Raw genomic sequence first — 20,252 nt, 5'->3', positions numbered from 1 at the left:
TATTATCTCTTTGGGGTACAAACCCAGCAGTGCTATGGCTGGATCAAAGGGCAGACAGTCTTTTAGCGCCCTTTGGGCATAGTTCCAAATTGCCCTCCAGAATGGTTGGATCAATTCACAACTCCACCAGCAATGAATTAATGTCCCCACTTTGCCACATCCCCTCCAGCATTCTTTACTTTCCATAGCTGTCATGTTAGCCAATCTGCTAGGTGTGAGGTGATACCTCAGAGTTGTTTTGATTTGCATCTCTCTGATTATAAGAGATGTAGAGCACTTCTTCATGTGCTTATTAATAGTTTTGATTTCTTTATCTGAAAATTGCTTATCCATTTCCCTTACTCATTTATCAACTGGGGAATAGCTTTGATGACAGTTGCTTTTTTGATAACAGTGTAGTATGTTTGTTTTGTTTTTTTAAATCTGGCCCTTTTTTTAGCACTAGTAAGAAAACAATCCCAACAAACATAATCATGTATATAGATTTATGCTTAGACTGCACTACTCTCCCCCTGTGCTACATATGCTTAGGATAAAGGTGTAACTCCATATCAGCTAAGCATATCAAGCTGAGCATGGTGCTGTGTACCTACACAGGGGACTAACCTTCATAGACACTTTCTGGAAAATATGGAAAGGACAGAACTCCGAGGATAAGTGGAGAAAGGTTTTTGAATGGAGAACTGGAACCCTGAGAGCCTCAGATATACATGTGGGAGACTGCCAGAGATATACCAGATACAGCTCAAACTGGCTCTCAAGCGCCAATTTTTCAGTTTTCAATATGCCTATTTACATCTTGGAAATCAGGAAATGCTATTATCCGGGCTTGATTTATTGTTTTGTTGATTGTCTAGACTTAAGGAAGTGTTGAAGAAAATGCTAACCATGCAGATTAAACTTAAAAGTGTGTTATGTTAGAGTGGGGAAGACTAAACACTAGGCACACCAAGGGATCCAACCCTATCATGTTGACACCCAGGGACTTTAGTTCTAGGGGACTACTGAGGGAAGATATCTCTGGGTTAGAACCTTTTCTTTCTCCAGGCTGGAGCTAATATCTTATCTTTCTCCCAGATAATGTATTCATTTGCTCGTATATGTTCTTCAGTATATTCTAATAGGGAGAACTCTAATTTCTGTTTGTTGTTCTGCTTACCTTGCAAGCACCTACCTTTCTCCTAGGATTGTAAGGAAAGAATGATTTAATAAGTGTTAAGTGCTTAATACATAGTAAGGCTATATAAATGTTAGCTATTATTATTGACCATCCTTCCAGGTATTGTGCAAAACATGGGTCAGACCTCAGATCATAATATTAAAATAATTTTCTGTTTTAAACAATAGGACAGGTAAGCATTTAAAAGTTTCTACATACCAATCAACACAGTAGATAGATAGATCACTAGACTAGAAACCTGAAGACCTCAATTGTAGTTTTCACTTTACTGCTAACAAGCTTTGCAGTTTGGGGTCAATCACTTAGCTGCTCTAGGCCTGTAAGAGTTAAAATAGTGTTTGGCTTAAATTGTGACCGCAGAAAATATGGTTTCAAGACAGTGTCTTGTTTTAAATCAAATATAAGGTGGTCCCCAGGGGAAAATTCCCAAATATTAAATATACCAAGTCAGCTGGGTTTATAGAGATTTTAATTAATACAAATGAGAAATTAATGAAAGGGAGAGAGAGAGAGAAAAAAAGGAAATAATGAGAAAAGGGCTAGGCCAGCCTAGGCTGAAAACCCTAAGAGAGAGATCAGTCAGTCTTTTATCAACTCACCACAAGATTTGTCCAAGCAAGATTCTAGTGTTTCAGAGAGACACCAGTTCAGCTTTGGCTAGCTCAATCTCCAGAGAGAGTTCTCTGAGAGAGAGTCCCAAGACAGCCCCTTCTCTCAGCTTATCATCCCCTTTTAAAGAGAATTTTCTCCTATGTCACCTCCCCTAAGTTCTCACATCTACCAATCATAGCAGACGTTTTCCAAAGGACAGACCATTCTTAATTCACACCTGAGTAGGCTAAACTTTTGATTAATTCACACCTGAGTAGACTAAAATCTCTGAATAAGTTCTCACCTCTTTGTCCCTTGTAAGTCTAAAAGTTGCCTGACCTTTATAGATACTTAGCACCCTTTTGTATTAGATCTAAAAATAGGCCCGGCTTAAGGGTTTTTTGCCTTATTATAAGTATAGGTTAAGTACTTTTTATTGTTTAGCAAGGAGTTTACAACTTTATCTTCCCCTAAAGTATGCTTAAGTATGGGTGGAGTAGAGTTCTCACATTCATGACTAAGTCCCTTCATTGTTTAAAATGGGGAATGGTCTTAACCAAATCTTATGAAGTAGGGTCTGAGAATTTTTAAGATTCACAGGCCTCACTTTCCTCTACTATATAAAAAAAGAGGGAATAGACCTAGATGATGTCTTGGTACCTTCCAACTATGTAATGCTAAATATTGTTAGAATTTCCCATGTCCCAACAAAATTTTCTTTAATCAAGAAAATTACAGAAGTTTATCTGTGGCCTTCATCTCAACCAAGTCTTTTAATCATAACAGGTACATTTTTCAATTAAAAAATTCCAGGCCATTTCAAGAGTTGTTCGCTGGCTCTCTCAACTCCATTTCTCAATCACTAAGTCATCCAACCAATATTAAATATTTGTCTTCTATGTGCAAAATATAAGGTAGAAACTGAGAGATATTGAAGTTGAATAAAATAGACTCTCTGCTTATGGAGTGTACAACTTGATAAATATATACAAAGACCAGTCTCCTTCTGGACTTGAGACCTGAAAGACTGTTTTTTCATTTGATCACACCATGTAAATGGGCAGGAGGCCTGAGGAATGAACCTATCCAGTCGCATTCACACCCATCCTATACCAAAAGGAGTGTTGTACACTGAAGGAACTTAAGAAACCTATAGAACTTCTTGTTTTTTTTTTTTTTTGAGGATCCTTTGATATAGTTGACTGTAATACAGAATGTGCTATTTAATAACACTTCTTAAAAAAACATACAACACTAGCTTAAGAAAGAGGCACTAGGGTAGGGGGGCAGCTTGACAGTTGGGTGGCTCAGTGGATTGAGAGTCAGGTCCAGAGAGGGGAGGTCCTGGGTTCAAATTTGGCCTCAGACACATCCTAGCTGTGTGACCCTGGGCAAGTCACTTAACCCCCATTGTTTAGCTCTTACCACTCTTCTGTCTTAGAACCAATACCCAGTATTGATTCTACGATGGAAGGTAAGGGTTTAAAATTTAAAAAAAAAATTTAAAAAAGATATACTAGGTTGTTTGCCCAGGAAGAGATTTGTTTTTCTTCATTCATACTTTTCTTCCTAATTCTTGTACCCAAATATAAACTAGAATATAGAAGGATGGACACTCCTACAGGGCTACCCTTAACCGTATTTCAACAAATAGCTTTAGGCTGTAACCAACTAAACATTTTTGCCACATAGAGAAGACCCCTTGGAGAGTATCTTTTACATCCCCTTGCCCCACCCTCTCTGTTTCCTGACTTCTTCTAGTGCTAAGATTCTATTTTCCCTTCTTCTCTGTCAGATTAGGAAAATTTCCATAAAACAGAAGGTACCATTATAAATATGCACAGGAAGTCCGAGCATCGACCAAGGCATTAACCAAGGCCAAATGAGAGAAGTTGAGTAAGGGAGGAGTAGCATTCACACACGCATTGATCTGTAGCTGTATTTAAAATTTTCGCTCTTCACCACCATCAACCCTCATCCACCCCCCTCCTCCGGCGCAAAAAAAAAAAAAAAATTTATAGTCACTGGAGTTTGGTTGTGGTCTCATTTTTCCTTGAGGTTTTTGGGGAGGGTGAGAGTCCTGCTTTGGGATTGGGAAATACCTGTATTTTTATATATAATACCTGCCAGCTGCAAGCTTGCCGGCAAAAATTTTCCCAGTGTCCCCACTAAAGTGATGCAACGGACAAAACTACAAGAACCAGCATGCAACACCACAGAAAGGTGTCGTCATCTATTAAGGTGCAAAGGCTCGACTAGTGTAGGAGTGGAGAGGATGGAGAAGGTAGTGAAGTGAGCAGGAGCAGGAGCAGGAGCAGGAGTAGTAGTAGTAGTAGTAGTAGTAGTAGTAGTAGTAGTAGTAGTAGTAGTAGTAGTAGTAGTAGCAGTAGTAGTAGTAGTAGTAATAGAAGTGGCGATCTGGTGGGCTGGGACGAGTTGGGAAAAGCCGTTCGCATTGCATTCTGGGAAATGTAGTCGGGGGCGTGGAGTGGAGGGGGTTCGCACTGCATGCCGGGATTTGTAGTTTCCTCGCTGAGCTCCTCCCCGAAGGTGAAGGGAGGACTACGCTGATGCGGCCACCATTTTAAGTCTCGAAGGGGCCACGGCCCAAAAGCCGAGGCCGGCTCCACTTCGGCGCCGGGCGGGGCCCCGCCTCCGAGGGGGACGCCTGGCGGCCGCCCCTCATAAAAGCCCCGCCTCTCCCCACGTGCCCGCCGGAGGGAGGAGGAGCTGCTCCCTTCGGCGGAGCGGGAGCCGGCCGGGCTGCCCGCGCTATCCCTTCTGCTTCTTGCGGAGGGGAGGCGCGGTCGCCGCCCGACCGGTGTGCGATTCCTGGGGTCCCTATGCTGTCACGGGCCAGTCTCTGAACGTCCCGCTTGACCCGGGTGTCGTTCCCCGAAGCGCCAGCGGGGGGAGCATCGGCCTTCGCCAGGGCTCCCCTGGGAGAGAGAGCCGGGGAGGGGCGGGGGGCTGGGGGGGTGCCCCACGTTCCGGTGAGACGCGGCTGCCGCGGGGAGGAGGATGGGGGCGAATCAGCTGGTGGTCCTCAACGTGTACGACATGGTGAGTGCGGGCCCCTGCCTCTCCTCTCCTAGCAGCGGCGCGGGCACGAGCCCGGGGAACCCCTCCTTTCCCCCCACCCCCACGCCCGTCGGGACCGGGCCCGCTGGGGATTCCTCCCCCCCGCCTTTTCCGCCATGCCCGGGCTTCTCGAGCCAGGAGCGTCCACCCCGGCCTCGCCTCGACCCCCCAGGCTGGGCCGTGTCCTTGGCCCCCGGCTGGCGCGAGCTCCCCACCAACCCCCCTCCCCTGTCTGGTCCTTGAAGGAGCTCGGACACTCGGGCGCCAAACTCTCCGGTCTCACCACCACCACCCGTAGCTAGTCCCGTCCTGGTTCGGCCTTCCCCGCTGCACTCCCAGCCATCCATCCCAATTCCTCCATGTCCCAACTATGGATTAAAAATTTTTCCAAGCCTCTTCTCCTAGGCGATTAGAAAACAGCCCCGGAGAGTGACCATCTTACTCTCCGCCCCCACCCCAGCTTTTGTGGAATGACTGGAGATGAAAATTGCTGGGGAAATTTATCCTAGCTCTATTACTTAGAGAACAGTGGGAATGTTCCTCTTCTAGAAATGTGGGGGTAATTTAACAGGCATGCAACAGGTGGATAAGGAGAGCCTGGAGAGAGATCGTTTGCATCCTTGTACTTTGGACAACCCAATGCATATAGGATCCAATGCCAAGTCCTGTTTTGACATAGTAATTGGTGGTTCTGTTGTATTAAGTTCTTATTTGTTCTCTTTAAAAGAATTTTGAAGGAAAAAATTAGTGAAGAATATATATGTGTAGAATTTAAACTTTCTTGTAAGTAAATGCTAATCAAACAATAGGCACTGTTTTTTTTAAAGTTAAGTATAAAGCAAAAGTAAATATCTGCCCAAAAGATCAGTAATTCCAGCTCTGACCTCAAGATGACTCTAGATAAGTATTTAATTTTTATTTAGCTGCAGCCTAAAATTCATTGTGAACACCTTTGGAGAAATGGGATTCTCCATGCTTTTTAGATGGGTATGATGAGGAAGAGGCCTTTGAGGAGTATGCTTATGACAAGAAGATAAGGAAATGAAGACATAACCCATCAACAGGGGCAATTTGGGGTTCTGAGACTCACATTAAAAGCTGCAACTGCCCCTGTGCCTATGATTTGACATAAACTAACAACAAAATGAGATAAAGACAGAGATTGGGGGCACAAGAAAAGTCTGCACAGGTGAGCCAAAGCTAGAGCTACAAGTAGAACCTGGCTTGCCATGACACATCAGTGAGGTCTTTATGATAGCACAGGTATGTCCTGAACCACTAGTTGGGAAATACTTTTTTAATATGTCAATTTTCTTTGTGTGCTTAGTTGTCCTGACCCATGACCTCTCAGCTACTTTTTTTTTAAAGCCTTAAAACTGTTTCTAAATTCATTCATTTTCTTAAGTAGGCAGTCATTTTCATGTGCCCCTCCCACCTTTTCTTCAAATTCTTAATCCCAGAGAGACTAAGAATGCATATTAACAGTTGTCCTCAGGCCCATGGCCTAAAAGAAATTACACTAAGGGCAAGTAAACCAAATTTATGTTTCACTGTTTCTTCATGCTATGGAAGGCTCATATGCAGCAGAGAATCTGATTCTCACAAATATGGAAGAGATTGGTGAAAAATTACAAATTGACAATATCTATGATCTTGAAAAATGTTCTGTATGTAAACTACTAACAGGGTTTATCCTCATAGTATCTCCATATGACAATTCAAGACATAAAGAGAATAGTGATTTGTCCATTTCCCTGGAATTAGAAATCAGATTTTGTGGTTTTCAGTCTAGTATTTATAGATAAGGCTTGAATTGGGTCAGATTTGGAACTTGTTTTCTTATCTTCTCTATAATATGACTCTCACCTTTACTTTGTTATTGTTCTAATGAGTAAAAGGAGAAACATTTGAATGATTATATGACAAGCCATTGGCTATTATTCAATTTTAAATTATTTTATCTTTCCTCAGAGCTGCTCTTATTTGAAAGGTAGAGCTTCTTTTCAACTTATTAATTTTTCATAATGAGGTGAGGCATCTTTTTATGGTTTGGTGGTGTTTTTGCCTCATTTTCTTGTTTATCTTTCCTCCAACTCAGTTCACCCCTAGAAATTTTGATTCTTGAAGTTTTAAAATACCAATTAGGCTTTTTTTGGTCTCAGCCCATCCTATATCTATTACTGTTTGGGGAAAACTGTATGTAGTTTCTAATTGTTTGTGCAGGTGTGGAATATAGCTGTCATTTTTCACAAACCTTTAGTTTGCAATTATTGTCAATAGGACCTGTTGTCATTTTCTGATCTTTTTACCTGTCAAACTTGATTTACCTTAAGTTAGATCAAGCTACACTGTTTTCCTTTATTGTAATCTTGATTGGCCTCCTAACTGCTTAGTTGGTCTCCCTTGTATTTACTCTTCCTACTGAGATACAGTATGATCCTCAAAGATTACCTAAACTTCTTGATTGCTGAGAAGAGTATTATATGCTGTTGCTTTAGTGATTAAATCCACTGGACTTAGTCAAAAGACTAAGAGTTCCAGCTTTGCCTTTTGCTAGCTCTGAGCCTAGTTAAATTAGTTTACCTCAGTCTATATTTATGTATGATTATACTTGGGCTTGTTGCCTTATAGAGTTATTGAAATGCTCAAATGTTAAAATATTTAAAGGGCTCTGTAAATTATAAAGCTTTCTACAAATGAAAATGATTGTCTTCCTGATAAAGTCTATTCTTTGTATGGCAATTCAAATTCAAAAAACATTTAATACTTACCATGTGTACAATGTGTACACTGCAAATATAAAGATAAAACGTCCTCAACAAACTTGCAATCTAGTAGGAGAATGAAATTACACAAATTAATATATTACATATTAGAATATAAGAAGCACTAGTCCAGTGAGAGGTTGATGAAAGATTTATCAAACACTTTATGGAAGAGTCAGGATCCTAAAGGAAGAAGAGATGTGGAGTGTGCTGAAGCCACCTTGAACCTGTCTGAGTATAAAATTTTTGCTGTGAGCATTTACACTTCACATCAGTAGAGGTTACAAGTGTCAGGGCTTGATTTACTGTTTTGTTGATTTCAGAAAATATTAGTAATAGAGATAAAACTTAAAGATGTTCTTTGAGTATGTTTTTTTTTTTTCCTGGAGTTGTTAAACATTCACAACACACTTCTGGCATTGAGGAAAAAGTACAGAATTTCAGGGAGACAGGAAAGGACAGACTCAATTTGTAAAGGATAATTAGAGAGTTGGGGGTAATGAAAAAAACCTGGTAGGTTGGAGCCAAATTTTAATAGTGTTAAATGTTCCTCAGGATAAAATGCCAACTAATTATTCTAACAAAGGCCTATCTTTCAGTAAGAGATTGTTTCAAGTGCTTTCTCTGTCACATTTTCTTAATTTCTCTGTGGCCCCATGCAATTTTCTAAGACTAAATTAGAGATCAGGTGCTGTCTGCATCTGTGGAAGGAGTTTCCAAAACAATTTAATATGCGGGAACTGGTGGAAGTAGCAACCACAGTGATTTTTTTTTTCTTAAAACCCTGATCTAATCAATGTTAGTCAACTTCAGAGGCTCCCTATTACCTCTAAGAATCAAATATAAACTCTTTTCTAGCCTTTAACTACCTGGCCCTACCTTCATTGCATATTACACCCCCTTCTGCACTCTGTGATTCAGCCAAACTCACCTCTGCACCCTTCCCACCTCTCCCCTATGCTTTTGCAGTGACTGACCCCCATACCTGGAATGCAATCTTCACTTGTCTTATATGTCTTTCTTCTTTTTCAAAACAGCTCCAGCACCAACTACATGAAGTGTTTCTTCATCTAATCACTTGCTAAGAACTTTCCTCCCAAACAATGTTGTATTTATTATCTTTATATTTAGTCTGCATATACTTGTTTATGTATTTGGATTCCTCATTAGAATGTAAGTGAGTAGAGATTATTTCATTCTTTGTATTTGTATCCCTTGTGCCTGGTACTTAAGCAAGGGATTAATTCAATCAGACTTGTGCACTGGGAAGATGACATTGGCCACAAAATCACCTACAGGATGAATTGGAAAGGAGCAAGACTAGAAGCAGGGACAACTCCTTTTGGAAGGTTTTATATTGGTTCACTCTATAAAGGCAATCAGAACTGAGAGAAGTGGCTTGTCTATGATAGGGTCAAGGTAGAAACAACTGAACAATGTGAGTTTAAGGTGCCTGTAAATCATCCAAGGGATATACTCCTACTGTTGAGCAAAATATAGAGCAAAGCAAGCGATTAAGATTAGGGTTTCCACTTTGATACTATGGAAAGAATGTTGAATTGGAATCAGACCACCCAGGCTTGAATTCTGACTCTGACACCACTTATGACTTTGAACCCTTATGTAACTTCTCTGGCTTTTAATCTCATTTTTAAGATGAGGGGGCTGGTCCAGAAGACCTCAGGAATTGTTTCCCATTCTAACTTTTTGATCCAATATTAAAACCTTTATTTCTCTGGAGTCTTCTTATATATCCTATATGTATATTTCATACCTGTGATACAAGTAGGGGAGGATTGGGCTTCTCATTGTTTTCCTAGCTGGAATATGGGCCTTTAACATTTTTTTTAGTCACTTAGACAAGAACCAGGTAGTTGTGAGTCAGCATTTTCAGAAATGTACCAACAAAAATTCACTTAGCCAGCCTAAGTTTAAACTGCCCACACCCCAATCTCCATTGAAGCCTAAAATAAGCCATAAATAGAGATATTCTTTCTCTAAGGATCCTTTGGAGATGGGAGAGGAGCTTTGATTATTTACTAAGTCCATTAGTCATTCCTGCATGTATCTCAATAAGTTCCACTAAAAGAATGTCAGTTGTTGGAAATATAGGTGCTCATTGCATATGAGTTTCTCTGAAATTTGGTTAGGTAGTTTTATTTTAAAAGGCTTCTATTTGGTACCACTGAACCCTATTCCATCTAGCACTTTTATCTTTTCTTTAAACAACTGAGAATACATTTCCCAGGTGTTTTTCTATGCTTCTATTCTCGTAGCCAAATGTTGCCCCTGTATTATCCACATTTGTAAATTCAAATGTGTTAAGATTACATGTACTGATTACTAAGAAAATAATGTAACATAAAAAATATCTCTTTTTGTACTTTGTTCTTTTACAGTTGTATAGAGCAGAGTCATCAACTTAGATGTGAAAGATATCTTAGGAGCCATTTAGGCCAATTCTCATATTTTATAGATAAGTAAGTAGGCCCAAAGAGACTTCCTCAAGATCATACCACAAATAGTAATAGAATCAAGATTTGAACCCCACTCCCTGGTCTTTTCCAAATCCAATGTTCTTTTCATTGTACCATGTTTCCTTTCAGATATGACTATGAAAAAAATGTTTAATTGTGTAAATTCATATAAATCTTAGGTGAATATGGAGTAAATCTTCATTGTCATAATCATCATAAATAATAATTAAAATGTGTCAGGTGCTGTGCTAAAATACTGGGGATGCAAAAAAAGACAAAAATATCCTGGTTCTCAAGGAACTCTCTTCTAGAGGGAAATGCAAGATACATACTGTCTAAATGGAGAGTGAACTCAGAAGGCAGTGGAGAGAGCAAGACAGAGGGAGAGACCTCTTGCAAAACGTGGGATTTGAGCTGAATTTTAAAAGTTGCCAGGAGGTAGAAATGAGGAGAATAGTCCAGATATAGTGTACAACTTTGAAAAAAGACACAAGTCAGAAAATGGGAGTATAGTGTGTGCAAGAACCAGCAAAAAGGCCAGCGCCTCTGCATCATGGAGAAAGTTAGAAATCTGGAAAGGTAGGATGGCAGGTTGTGAAGGGCTTTAAAAGCCACAGAAGATTTTATATTGGATTATATATTGGAAGCAATAGGGAATGATAAGAGTTTATTGAGTTGTGAGGATTACATGGTCAGACTTTTAAAGAATATCACTTTGGCAGTCTGAGTGATGGATTAGGAAAGAGACTTGAGTTAGAGAGACCAACCAATAGGTTTTGCAGTGGTTTAGCAATAAAGCCCCTATATAGCAGGACAGAAAGAGATGCTACTTTGAAGCCACCAAGATTGGATATGTAAGATAAGTGTGAGTGACTGGTAGGATGGGTTATTTAAGCACTTAATCTGTGCTAGCCACTGGGTTTAAACACTGGGATTACTAATCAAAATAATCCAAAAAAACTAAGCAAAAACAGCTTCTACCCATTGGGAGAATGTCTTATTCAGAATTATCGAATTCTTGAAAGGCTGGTGGCCATCCTATGGAGGAAATGCCCTCGAGAGTCAAGAGTGAATCATGGGTTGGGGCTTTTCCTGAAATAGTGGCATGAGAGAGACAGTTAATAATTAGGAGAGAGTCCCTAGGGCAATAGTTTCTCCCTGTCAGGAAAAAAAAACTGTGTGCCAGGTATTGTTGTAGAATTATAAGGCACAGGTGCCAATCAAATAAAATACTGCCCTGAGTAGAAATTCAGGAAGTGTTCTAGCATGACTCTTCAGAAACTAACTCCTGCTGAGATTCTTTGCAGCCCTGCCTGGATGCCAGTAGCCACTCTTCATGATCTCTCTCTTCCATGATTTTGGAGAGTGTGAGAAATAATATTTTTTCTTTAATTTATTAATATATTTCATTTTTACACACTTAAAGTTTATTGTTAAAGAAAAAAGCAGGATACCTTTTACCTCTGATAATACCATACTAATTTTTAGTATTGTTTTAATTTATATTGTTGGCTTTGTATATATTTTGCTTTTTTCATCATGCAACAGTTCATGCCAGTCTTTAAAAGTTTCTCTGAATTCTTATTCTTAAGGTAAAGTAATATTTTATTAGATCCATATGCAATAATTTGTTTATGCTACATCGAGCATTTTTATATGCTTTTGGTTCCTTTTTGAGGGATTCCCCCTAATACCTTGAAGTAGTAAGATCTCCGGGTCAGAGATACAGACATTTTAGTAACTTTTCTTGAGTAATTTCACACTGACTCAATTCACAGTTCCAATATTGATCAAGTGTGTGTTACGCAGTTATTTTGTGCTAGAGTCTGAAGATACAAATGTTGAATTGAGGGTAGGACTTGTTCTCAAAGTATTTCTCAAAAATACTTCTACTCAGAGGGAATATACCATTTCCAGTTTAAACTGGAATTTTGTAATAGGGGAAGGTGAGGTACTAACACCTGGGAGAATCAGGAAAAGGACTCTTGAAGGTGGTGGCACTCTGAGCCTAGGTAAGGAGAGAGCATTCCAGACATGTAGGACAACCTCTACAGTATCACAGAAGCTTGCTTGTCTTCTTATAGTTGCTCCAAAAATGAATTTTTCCCATTTTTTAAAAGGCATCATGGCATAGCAGATAAAACATTGGATTGAGACCTGAGTTCAGATCTTTCTAAGTCACTTAATTTCTCTGAACTTATGTTTCCTCCTTTGTAAAACAGAGATAATATAATATGTACTTCCCTGGGTGATGGTAGAGATAAAATGAGATAACATACATAAAACATTTTCCAAATCTAAAACTATTTAAATGTCAGCTATAATAATATTCTGTTAGTGGCCTGTGATTTATCAGTACAGGGGAACATTTTCAAGGACTTCTCTTCCAATGCAGATCAGCCTTGCTCTGCTATTTATAGTCTTAGAAAGTTGTCTGGAGCATTTGTAGGTGTGACTTGAACTCAGGCCTTCCTGACTCTGACACCATTTCTACCCATTATGCCTCGCTTCCCTGTAACTATTATTATCATTATTGTTTAATAAATTCGTTGTATTTTTTCCCATGACTGTTAATAGTTTATGGTTGATCTTTTGAATACTCTCCTTATCTTTTGAGTACTAGTTTTTACTGGAAATTGATCTTAATCTTATACATTTGTTCAGTTCCTTATAGGATCAATTTTGTCTTTTATGGAAGATTTTTGTATGCAATTTTCCCCTGTCTGTAATTGTGTAATCTTGTTTTTCTGATGGGGTGATTTTAAAAGATAATTAGACTTTATCCATTTTAAATTAATTGTGGGACAAAGTATGATTATCTAAACCAATTATTTGACAGACTCCTTTCTAGCTTTCCCAACAGTTAAAAAAAAATTGAATTCCTCTTTAAATAGTTTATGTTCTTGGATTTATTGAATACTAGATTATTGATCATATTGGTTTTTAGTTTTGCTTACCTAGTTTGTTACACAACTTTTAAATTCAATACCAAATAGGTTTAATAACCTTAACTCTGATATCTTCTGACTGATGCATTCTGACCTCATAACACAGATATTTAAGTTTAAGAGAAAGTACAGAGGGGAAAAACCTCATCTGCGAGTTCCCTATATCAATATGTCTATACCCTGTGCCAGTTCTTTTCTGGATCTCTATCCATTGTTATTCTTGACCTTTAATCCTCCAGTTTTGTTGTTTTGTCTAATGCTAAGGCAAAAAATATCCTTTGGTGATTGGTACTCACTAAATCTGTAGAGTCTGGTTTTATTTTAATATTTTTACTGCATTATGGTGCAGCCCAGCTATGAATGTTGGCAATCTTTCCAATTACTTATGTCACTTATTTATTTTAAAAATTATTTCATAATTGTAGTAATATGTCCTATGTGTGGGTAAGACAATTCTCAGATATTTTTAATGCATTTTTTCATCTTAAATGGAATTTTACTTTTAATCTCTGCCTATTAAGTTTTATTAGTCATGGACAGAAAGGCTGCTAGGTTTTGTGGATTGGTTTTTGTGTACTTGTGTTAGTCATACTGTGCTAATTATTTGACTTTTTTTATTGATTCTTTAGGTTTAGGCAAATTATCCTATCATCCGCAGATTTTGCTTCCTTTTTGTTTACATGTATTCTCTCACTTTGTCTTTAAGTTAGTATTTCTAGAACCGTAAAATGATAATTTCAGAGACTTTTTTTATGTATGTGTGATGGAACTTTCTTTGATAGTCTGGAAAAGTCCAAGGACGTCTTAGAATGATGTTTTTAAATGCACAAAATAATACAAAAATAAAACAAAATACAAAAAATTCAAAAGTACAAAGGACATAAATTATGTCTAAATACAGTAAAAAAAAATTTTCCTTTAACTGTTACCTTCCTTTTTGAAATCAATCATGTGTATTGGTTCCAAGGCAGAAGAGCAATAAGGACTGGGAAATGGGGATTAAGTGACTTGCCTAAGTTCACATACCTAGAAGTGTCTTAAGTCAAATTTGAATCTAGGACCATCCATCTCTATGCCTGGCTCTCAATCCACAAAATATTTCTTAAAACATGTTCACAAATCTTAGGTTAAGGAACTCTAGTTTAGATGGTGGGTATCCTCTTTTTGATCTTAAGAGGAAACCCAGTATTTTCTCTGTTGCAAAAAAAAGCTAGATCTTGGTTTTAGATACTTTTTATCATATTGAAGAAAGGCCCTTTTATTCCTGTTTTTATGTGTATTTAATAAATCCTTTTATCAAAGACTTTTTCCCACATCAGTTGATGGTGTGATTATTTTGGTTAATAATGGCTTCTTACAGTTCTATTTTTCATAGCATTGTGAACTATGCTTGTATACCTGGTATTAGGTCCAACTTGCTCATAAATAAATTTTAAAAATATATTTTTACTAATATTGTTTTGCTAATATAATTATGCATCAGTATTCATTAGTGATATTTGGTCTATTGTTTTCTTTCTCTGCTCTGTCTCTCCCTGGTGTGGGTTTCAGGATCATATTTGTCTCATAGAAGGATTGGGTAAGGTGTCTTTTTTCCTCTATTTTTGTAGATTATTTATGTGGCATAGGAGCTATTTGTCCTATGTTTGTTGGAATTCTGTTATAAATCCATCTGGCCAGGATTTTTCCCTGGAAGTTCATGTATGACTTGTTTAGTTTATCTCTGAAATAGAGCTTATATTTCCAATATTCTGTTTTTGTTGATTTGATTATTTTTCATATTTGATAATATATTTGTTTTCTGATTTGGCATATTATTGGATATAATAATTTGTGGTTTCCTTTTCATTATGAATATCCCTTTCTATTTTTTATTCAGATTAGCTACTGATTTATCTTTTTTATTGATTGTTTAAAAAATATAAGTTTTATTTCTCCACAATCTTTTATTTTTTCAGATTTTCAAATTTTTTACTTTGGGGTTTATTTTGTGATTGATTTGATGATAATCTTTTTTTTTTTACTTTCATGCTCAAATGATTCATATTTTCTTTCTTGTGAATGTATTCAAAAATATAAAATTTCCTAAAGATTGCTTTATTTTGCTTTTATATTGTTTTTATAGTCTGTGTCCTTTGTTCATGTTTCCTTCATTGATTGCAATTTTTATTGCATTATGGTTTGAAACTAAGATGTAGTTTTTCTGCCATTATGCATTATACAGGTTTTGATGTCCTTGACCTGTGTGATAATTTTTTTTCTACCCCTTACTTTCTCTTTTAGTGATTACTCTTAAGACTAAAGGGCAAGGGCTAGGCAAATGTGCTTAAGCTATTTGCCCAGGGACACATACCTCATGAACAGTTTTAAACTGCAAAATTGCTAGGCAATGTTGAAAAATAGGAGTGTTCCTTAAGAGTCCATAATCCCCAAAGAGCAAGGTGACTGGTTAGAGAGCCAAGCCTGGAGCCAGGAGGTCCTAGGTTCACATCTGAGATCAGAAACTTCTTAGCTGAGTGACCCTGGGCAAGTCACTTAAGCCCAGTTGTAAGCCCTTACCATTCTGCCTTAGAATCAATACTTAGGATTGGTTCTAAGAAAAACAATATGGGATTTTTTTTTAATTTCTTAAGTTAGTAATCACCAAAAAACTGTCATGACTAGTCTTTCCTCACATTCTGTTCATAGTCTTAATTTTTTTATCTTTCTCTTAGATTTTTCTAGGTCTGAAAGAGGCACAATAAAATCATCCATGAGTATTTTCTAGATTGAGTTGGAATTCAGTTAGCTTTCCTTTAAGTATTTAGTTGCTATATCATAAAGCTCACAGAACCTTTTGGAAGTCACAATGGGAATAAGACATGCAGAAACTATACACACACATACATAGACACACACATAATCTATGATTAATTATGATAATAACAACTGATACATTGCTAATTCTTATTTGCCTCTATAAGGATTAAGAGGACCAAGCTTAGATCATCCTTGATCCTCCCTAAGTTCACTAGATCTTACGGAAATAAAAAAAATAAGCACTAGGGAATAAAGGTAATATACAAGTAGTATGAAATCTGTCACCAAAATTTCATATAGCACTTTGTAATTATCTTCAAAAATTATGGAATGGTGTTGGAGCTATGAAGGCCATCGTTCCGGTACTAAAGCCATTCAGTTCACTGAAACCTTAATTTTGTATCTCTTTCTTAGACAAACTTTTCTAATAGTGCCTGATCCATCCTATGTTGCTTTTTCTTAAAGGAAACTTTAGTCCTCCCTACCTCCCACCAATTACTCTACATGTATTATATAAGAATATAAGCTCCTTGAGGCTAGAACTATCATTTTTGGTTTTATATCCCTAGCACAATATGGGATCTGTCATAATATCTCTTAAGAGAAATTTTCAAGGCAATTAGCACAGAGGCTAGTATTATTGTAAGTGAATAATACATGCATCTTCTCTTAAACTTTATAAGACAGATCCATAGAATCATAGATTCAGAGCTATAAGTGCCCTTTTTTTTTTTAAACCCTTACCTTCTGTCTTAGACTCAATAGTATCTATTGGTTCCAATGCAGAAGAGTGGTGGTAAGAGTTAGGCAACTGGGATTAAGTGACTTGCCAAGAGTCACATGGCTAGGAAGTGTCTGAAGTCAAATTTGGACTCAGAATCTCCAGTTTCTAGGCATGGCTCTCAATCTCCTAAGCCACCTACCTGCCCTATAAGTACTCTTGAAGGGTATAATGACTAACCCCAGCTGAGATTAAGTGACTTGCACAAGGTCTCAGAGCTAGTGTCTGAGGCAGGACTTTAAACCTAGGTCTTTTAGTTTTCCAAATCCAACATTCTATGAAATATACCATTCTGCTTTAAAAGCTGTTAATTGCTTTAAGGGTAAGTTTTTTTATTCATCCCTTAGGGATATATTATATAATAAGTATTATAAGAAATACACTAATCAAAAAGCCTACTACTAAAATTCCTACTGTATACCAATCCCAGGCACTGGGATACAAAATCAAAAATAAAACATCTCACCGCCCCTACAAGGGCTCTCTTTTGCTGATAAGGAAGGATGTGTCATAAATGTGGATAAGAATACTGGAGGATCTGACCATGTAACTCCTCTATTTAATCAAGATTGGTGGCTTCTTCTTGCCTCTAAGTTACAAATATAAACTTGTTTACCTTTTATGATCCTTCATATCCTGACCTATCTTTGCAACCCAAACTGGCCTTCTGCCTGTTGTCTCTATGCAGTCCCATTTCCTATTTCTATCTTTGCACTGACTATCTCACATAGTCTCTCTCCCTTTGAGATCAAGCTTTAGCCCCATCTTCTGCAAGAAGCCTTCCTGGTCTCCCTCCACCCCAGCAGCTAACCCTCTCTTTGAATATACCTTCTATGTAAACTCTTTTATATTTATTCACTTTATATTTGGGAGATATATATATATATATATCTCCCCTCTCTCCCTCTCTCTCCCTCTCCCTCTCTCCCCCTCCCTCCCTCCCTCCCACTCTCTCCCCCCCATTAGAATGTAAATTCATGCAAATAGGGATTGATTTTTCAATAAGATTTTGATGGCTTTTTCTTACATTACCATTGTTATTCTCCTTCACCCTCTTCCAGAAAATATAACAAATAGGTTTTTTAAAAAAAGGAAAAAATCAGCTTGAACAATTAGTATATTGAAAAATCAAAAAATCTGTATGCAATGTGAAATATCTGTGGACCTCTCCCAATCTCCTCAAAGGAGTGGTTTGGAAGTGGCCTTTCATATTTCTTCATATCTCACTCAGATCTTTGTAATTTTCTCACATTTGCTTGTGTAGTTTTTCACATTTACAATGCTGTGGTTATTGTGTGTATTGTTTTCTTGGCTCTGCTTAACTTCACACCACATCATTTCATATAGATCTTTCTATGTTTTTCTGTTTACACAAATCATTTCTTACAGCACACAATATTACTCCATTACATTCATGATGCCACTTAGCCATTCCCTAATTGATAGAGATCTACTTTGTTTCCATTTCTTTGTGGTCACACAAAAAAGTGTCACTATAAATATTTTTTTGTGTAAAACTTTTTTCTTAATGGCATCCTTGAGGTATAATCTCAGTGACGGATAATTACTGATTCAAAGGCAATGGGACATTTTAGTTACTTTATTTGCATAATTTCAAATTGCCTTTCAAAATTGTTATACCATTTCACAGCTCCACCAGTCATATATAGGGTGCCTTTCATTACAGAACCACTTCAACATTGCATATTTTCATTGGGGGTTTATTTTGCCAATTTGCAGGGTGTAAGGTGTTTGGTAAGAGTTGCTTTGGTTTGCATTTCTTTTATGTTTGAGGCATTCTTTCATATATGATTGCAAATACTGTGCAGTTCTTTTGAGAATGGTTTGTTCATATCCTTTGACCATTTGTCTCTTGGGGAATGGCTATATAAATACATAAATGTATATTTCTATAATAGATATTTAACATATTAAATATGTTTATAGTTGTATATTTATTGTTTATATATATTCTTGGGTGCCTAACCATTATTAGAGAAATTTGTTAGCAATTTTTTTTTCCATTTGAACATTTTCCTTTTTATCTTAGATGCAGTAATGTTGTCTGTGCAGAAATTTTTCATTTTCAAGTAACCAAAATTTTCTTTTGTAATGGCCTTTCTCTTGTTTGATTAAGGATCTCCTATTCATAGCCATCAGAATATGATCTCTTTATCTTCTAAATTTTTTTAATAGCATGATCTTAATATTAAGGTTACATTTCCACTAAAAATATATTGTGGAATATAGTGTAAGGTGGTTAGTATAAGGTTGATTTCTGCCAGACTGCTTTCCAGTTTTCCCAGGAGTTTTTATCAAATAAGGAGTTTCTTTTTTCCCCTAGGTAATTTGTGTTTCCAGTTTATCAGACACTAGGTTTTGGAGTTTTTGAGTGCTCTTTTTTCTGCTTCTTCGAACTTGTCTGTTCATTGATCTTTCTATTTTTTTTAACCAAGACCAGGTGGTTTTGATAATTGCTGTTTTATAATATAGTTTGAGGCCTGGAAGTGCTAATTTTTCCTTTCATTCCTATTTTCATCATTTTTCTTAGGGTTCTGTCTTTGTTTTTCCAAATGAAAAATATAAATTAATTTTAGTAGCATTATAATTTTTATTATTTTGGCATGGCTTATACTCAATATTCTTCCAGCTTTTTGTTCTTTAATTCTTAAGGAGCTTTCTGTAATTGAATCTACACAAGTCTTTTGTGTGCTTTGGTAGGTAAAATTCCTAGATGTTTTATGCATATTATAGTTATTTGGAATTGAATTTCCCTTTCTATTACTTTTTGAGTTTTGTTATTGCCAAGTAGAAATGCTGTTGATCTTTGAAGATTTGATATGTAGATTCTTAACTTTGCTAAAACTATGGTCTCGTTCAGTTTTTTTTTTTTTGCCAATTTCCTAGGATTTTCCCAAAAATATTATATCAGCAAACTGAGATTGTTTTATCTCCTTTTGCCTATACTTATGCCTTTGATTTCTTTCTTTTTTCCTGTTGTTGCTAGTATTTCCAGCTATATCAAATAATAGTGGGAAGGGGAAGGGATTGTTTTTATTTTTTGAACTTGTATCTTCAGCATCTAGTTAGTACAGTGCCTGGCACAATAGTAGGTGCTTAATACCTGCTTGTTGATTGATTCCTGTTAGGTACCAACTACAGTGTGTTCTTTCTGCCTCTGACCTACAGTTGCTGTGGGAAGTACTATTATTATTCTGATTCTTTCCCTGGAAGGTGGCTAGAAGGAGCCTAAGCCACTAACAATATTAAACTCATGTCCTTTTGGAGATAGCAGAAGATAGAAGGACCTGACATGCTATAGTCTATGGAGTTACAAAGACTCAGAAATGAATAGCTAGACAAATGTATGGTATTTGAATGGAATGTTAATTGCCACAAGAAATGAAGAAAAAGCAGATTTAAAGAAACCTGAGAAGACTTGTATATACTGGTACACAGGTAAGTATAGTCAGAAGTATTTTAATAGTGATTATTAAATTGTAAAAGAAAAATATCTTTGAAAGATTTAAGAACTCTAATCAATTTAGTGACTAATTAGAACTCTGTAAGGCTGATGCTGGAATGTACCTCCCACCTCTTGATACAGAAGTGATGGACAGTAGAGATGTA

At 37.0% G+C, this 20,252-nt stretch overlaps 1 protein-coding gene across 2 annotated transcripts in view; it reads left to right on the top strand.

Moving 5' to 3' along the window:
* Positions 1-4,318: 4,318 nt before the first annotated feature.
* DESI2 (desumoylating isopeptidase 2) overlaps positions 4,319-20,252 on the top strand; it is an 80,394-nt gene continuing 64,460 nt past the window's right edge. Inside the window, exon 1 of one of the 2 annotated variants that reach the window (XM_007481527.3) lies at positions 4,319-4,834. In XM_007481527.3, the coding sequence (XP_007481589.1) occupies positions 4,793-4,834 (42 nt within the window). In that variant the 5' untranslated portion in view covers positions 4,319-4,792. Of the gene's footprint in view, positions 4,835-19,809; positions 20,082-20,252 lie in introns of those variants that run through there. The other variant, XM_056816059.1, reaches the window with a different exon arrangement.

The sequence above is a fragment of the Monodelphis domestica genome, chromosome 2 (assembly GCF_027887165.1).
Source record: "Monodelphis domestica isolate mMonDom1 chromosome 2, mMonDom1.pri, whole genome shotgun sequence".
NCBI lineage: Eukaryota > Metazoa > Chordata > Mammalia > Didelphimorphia > Didelphidae > Monodelphis > Monodelphis domestica.
This window is presented reverse-complemented; position numbering and strand designations above follow the sequence as displayed.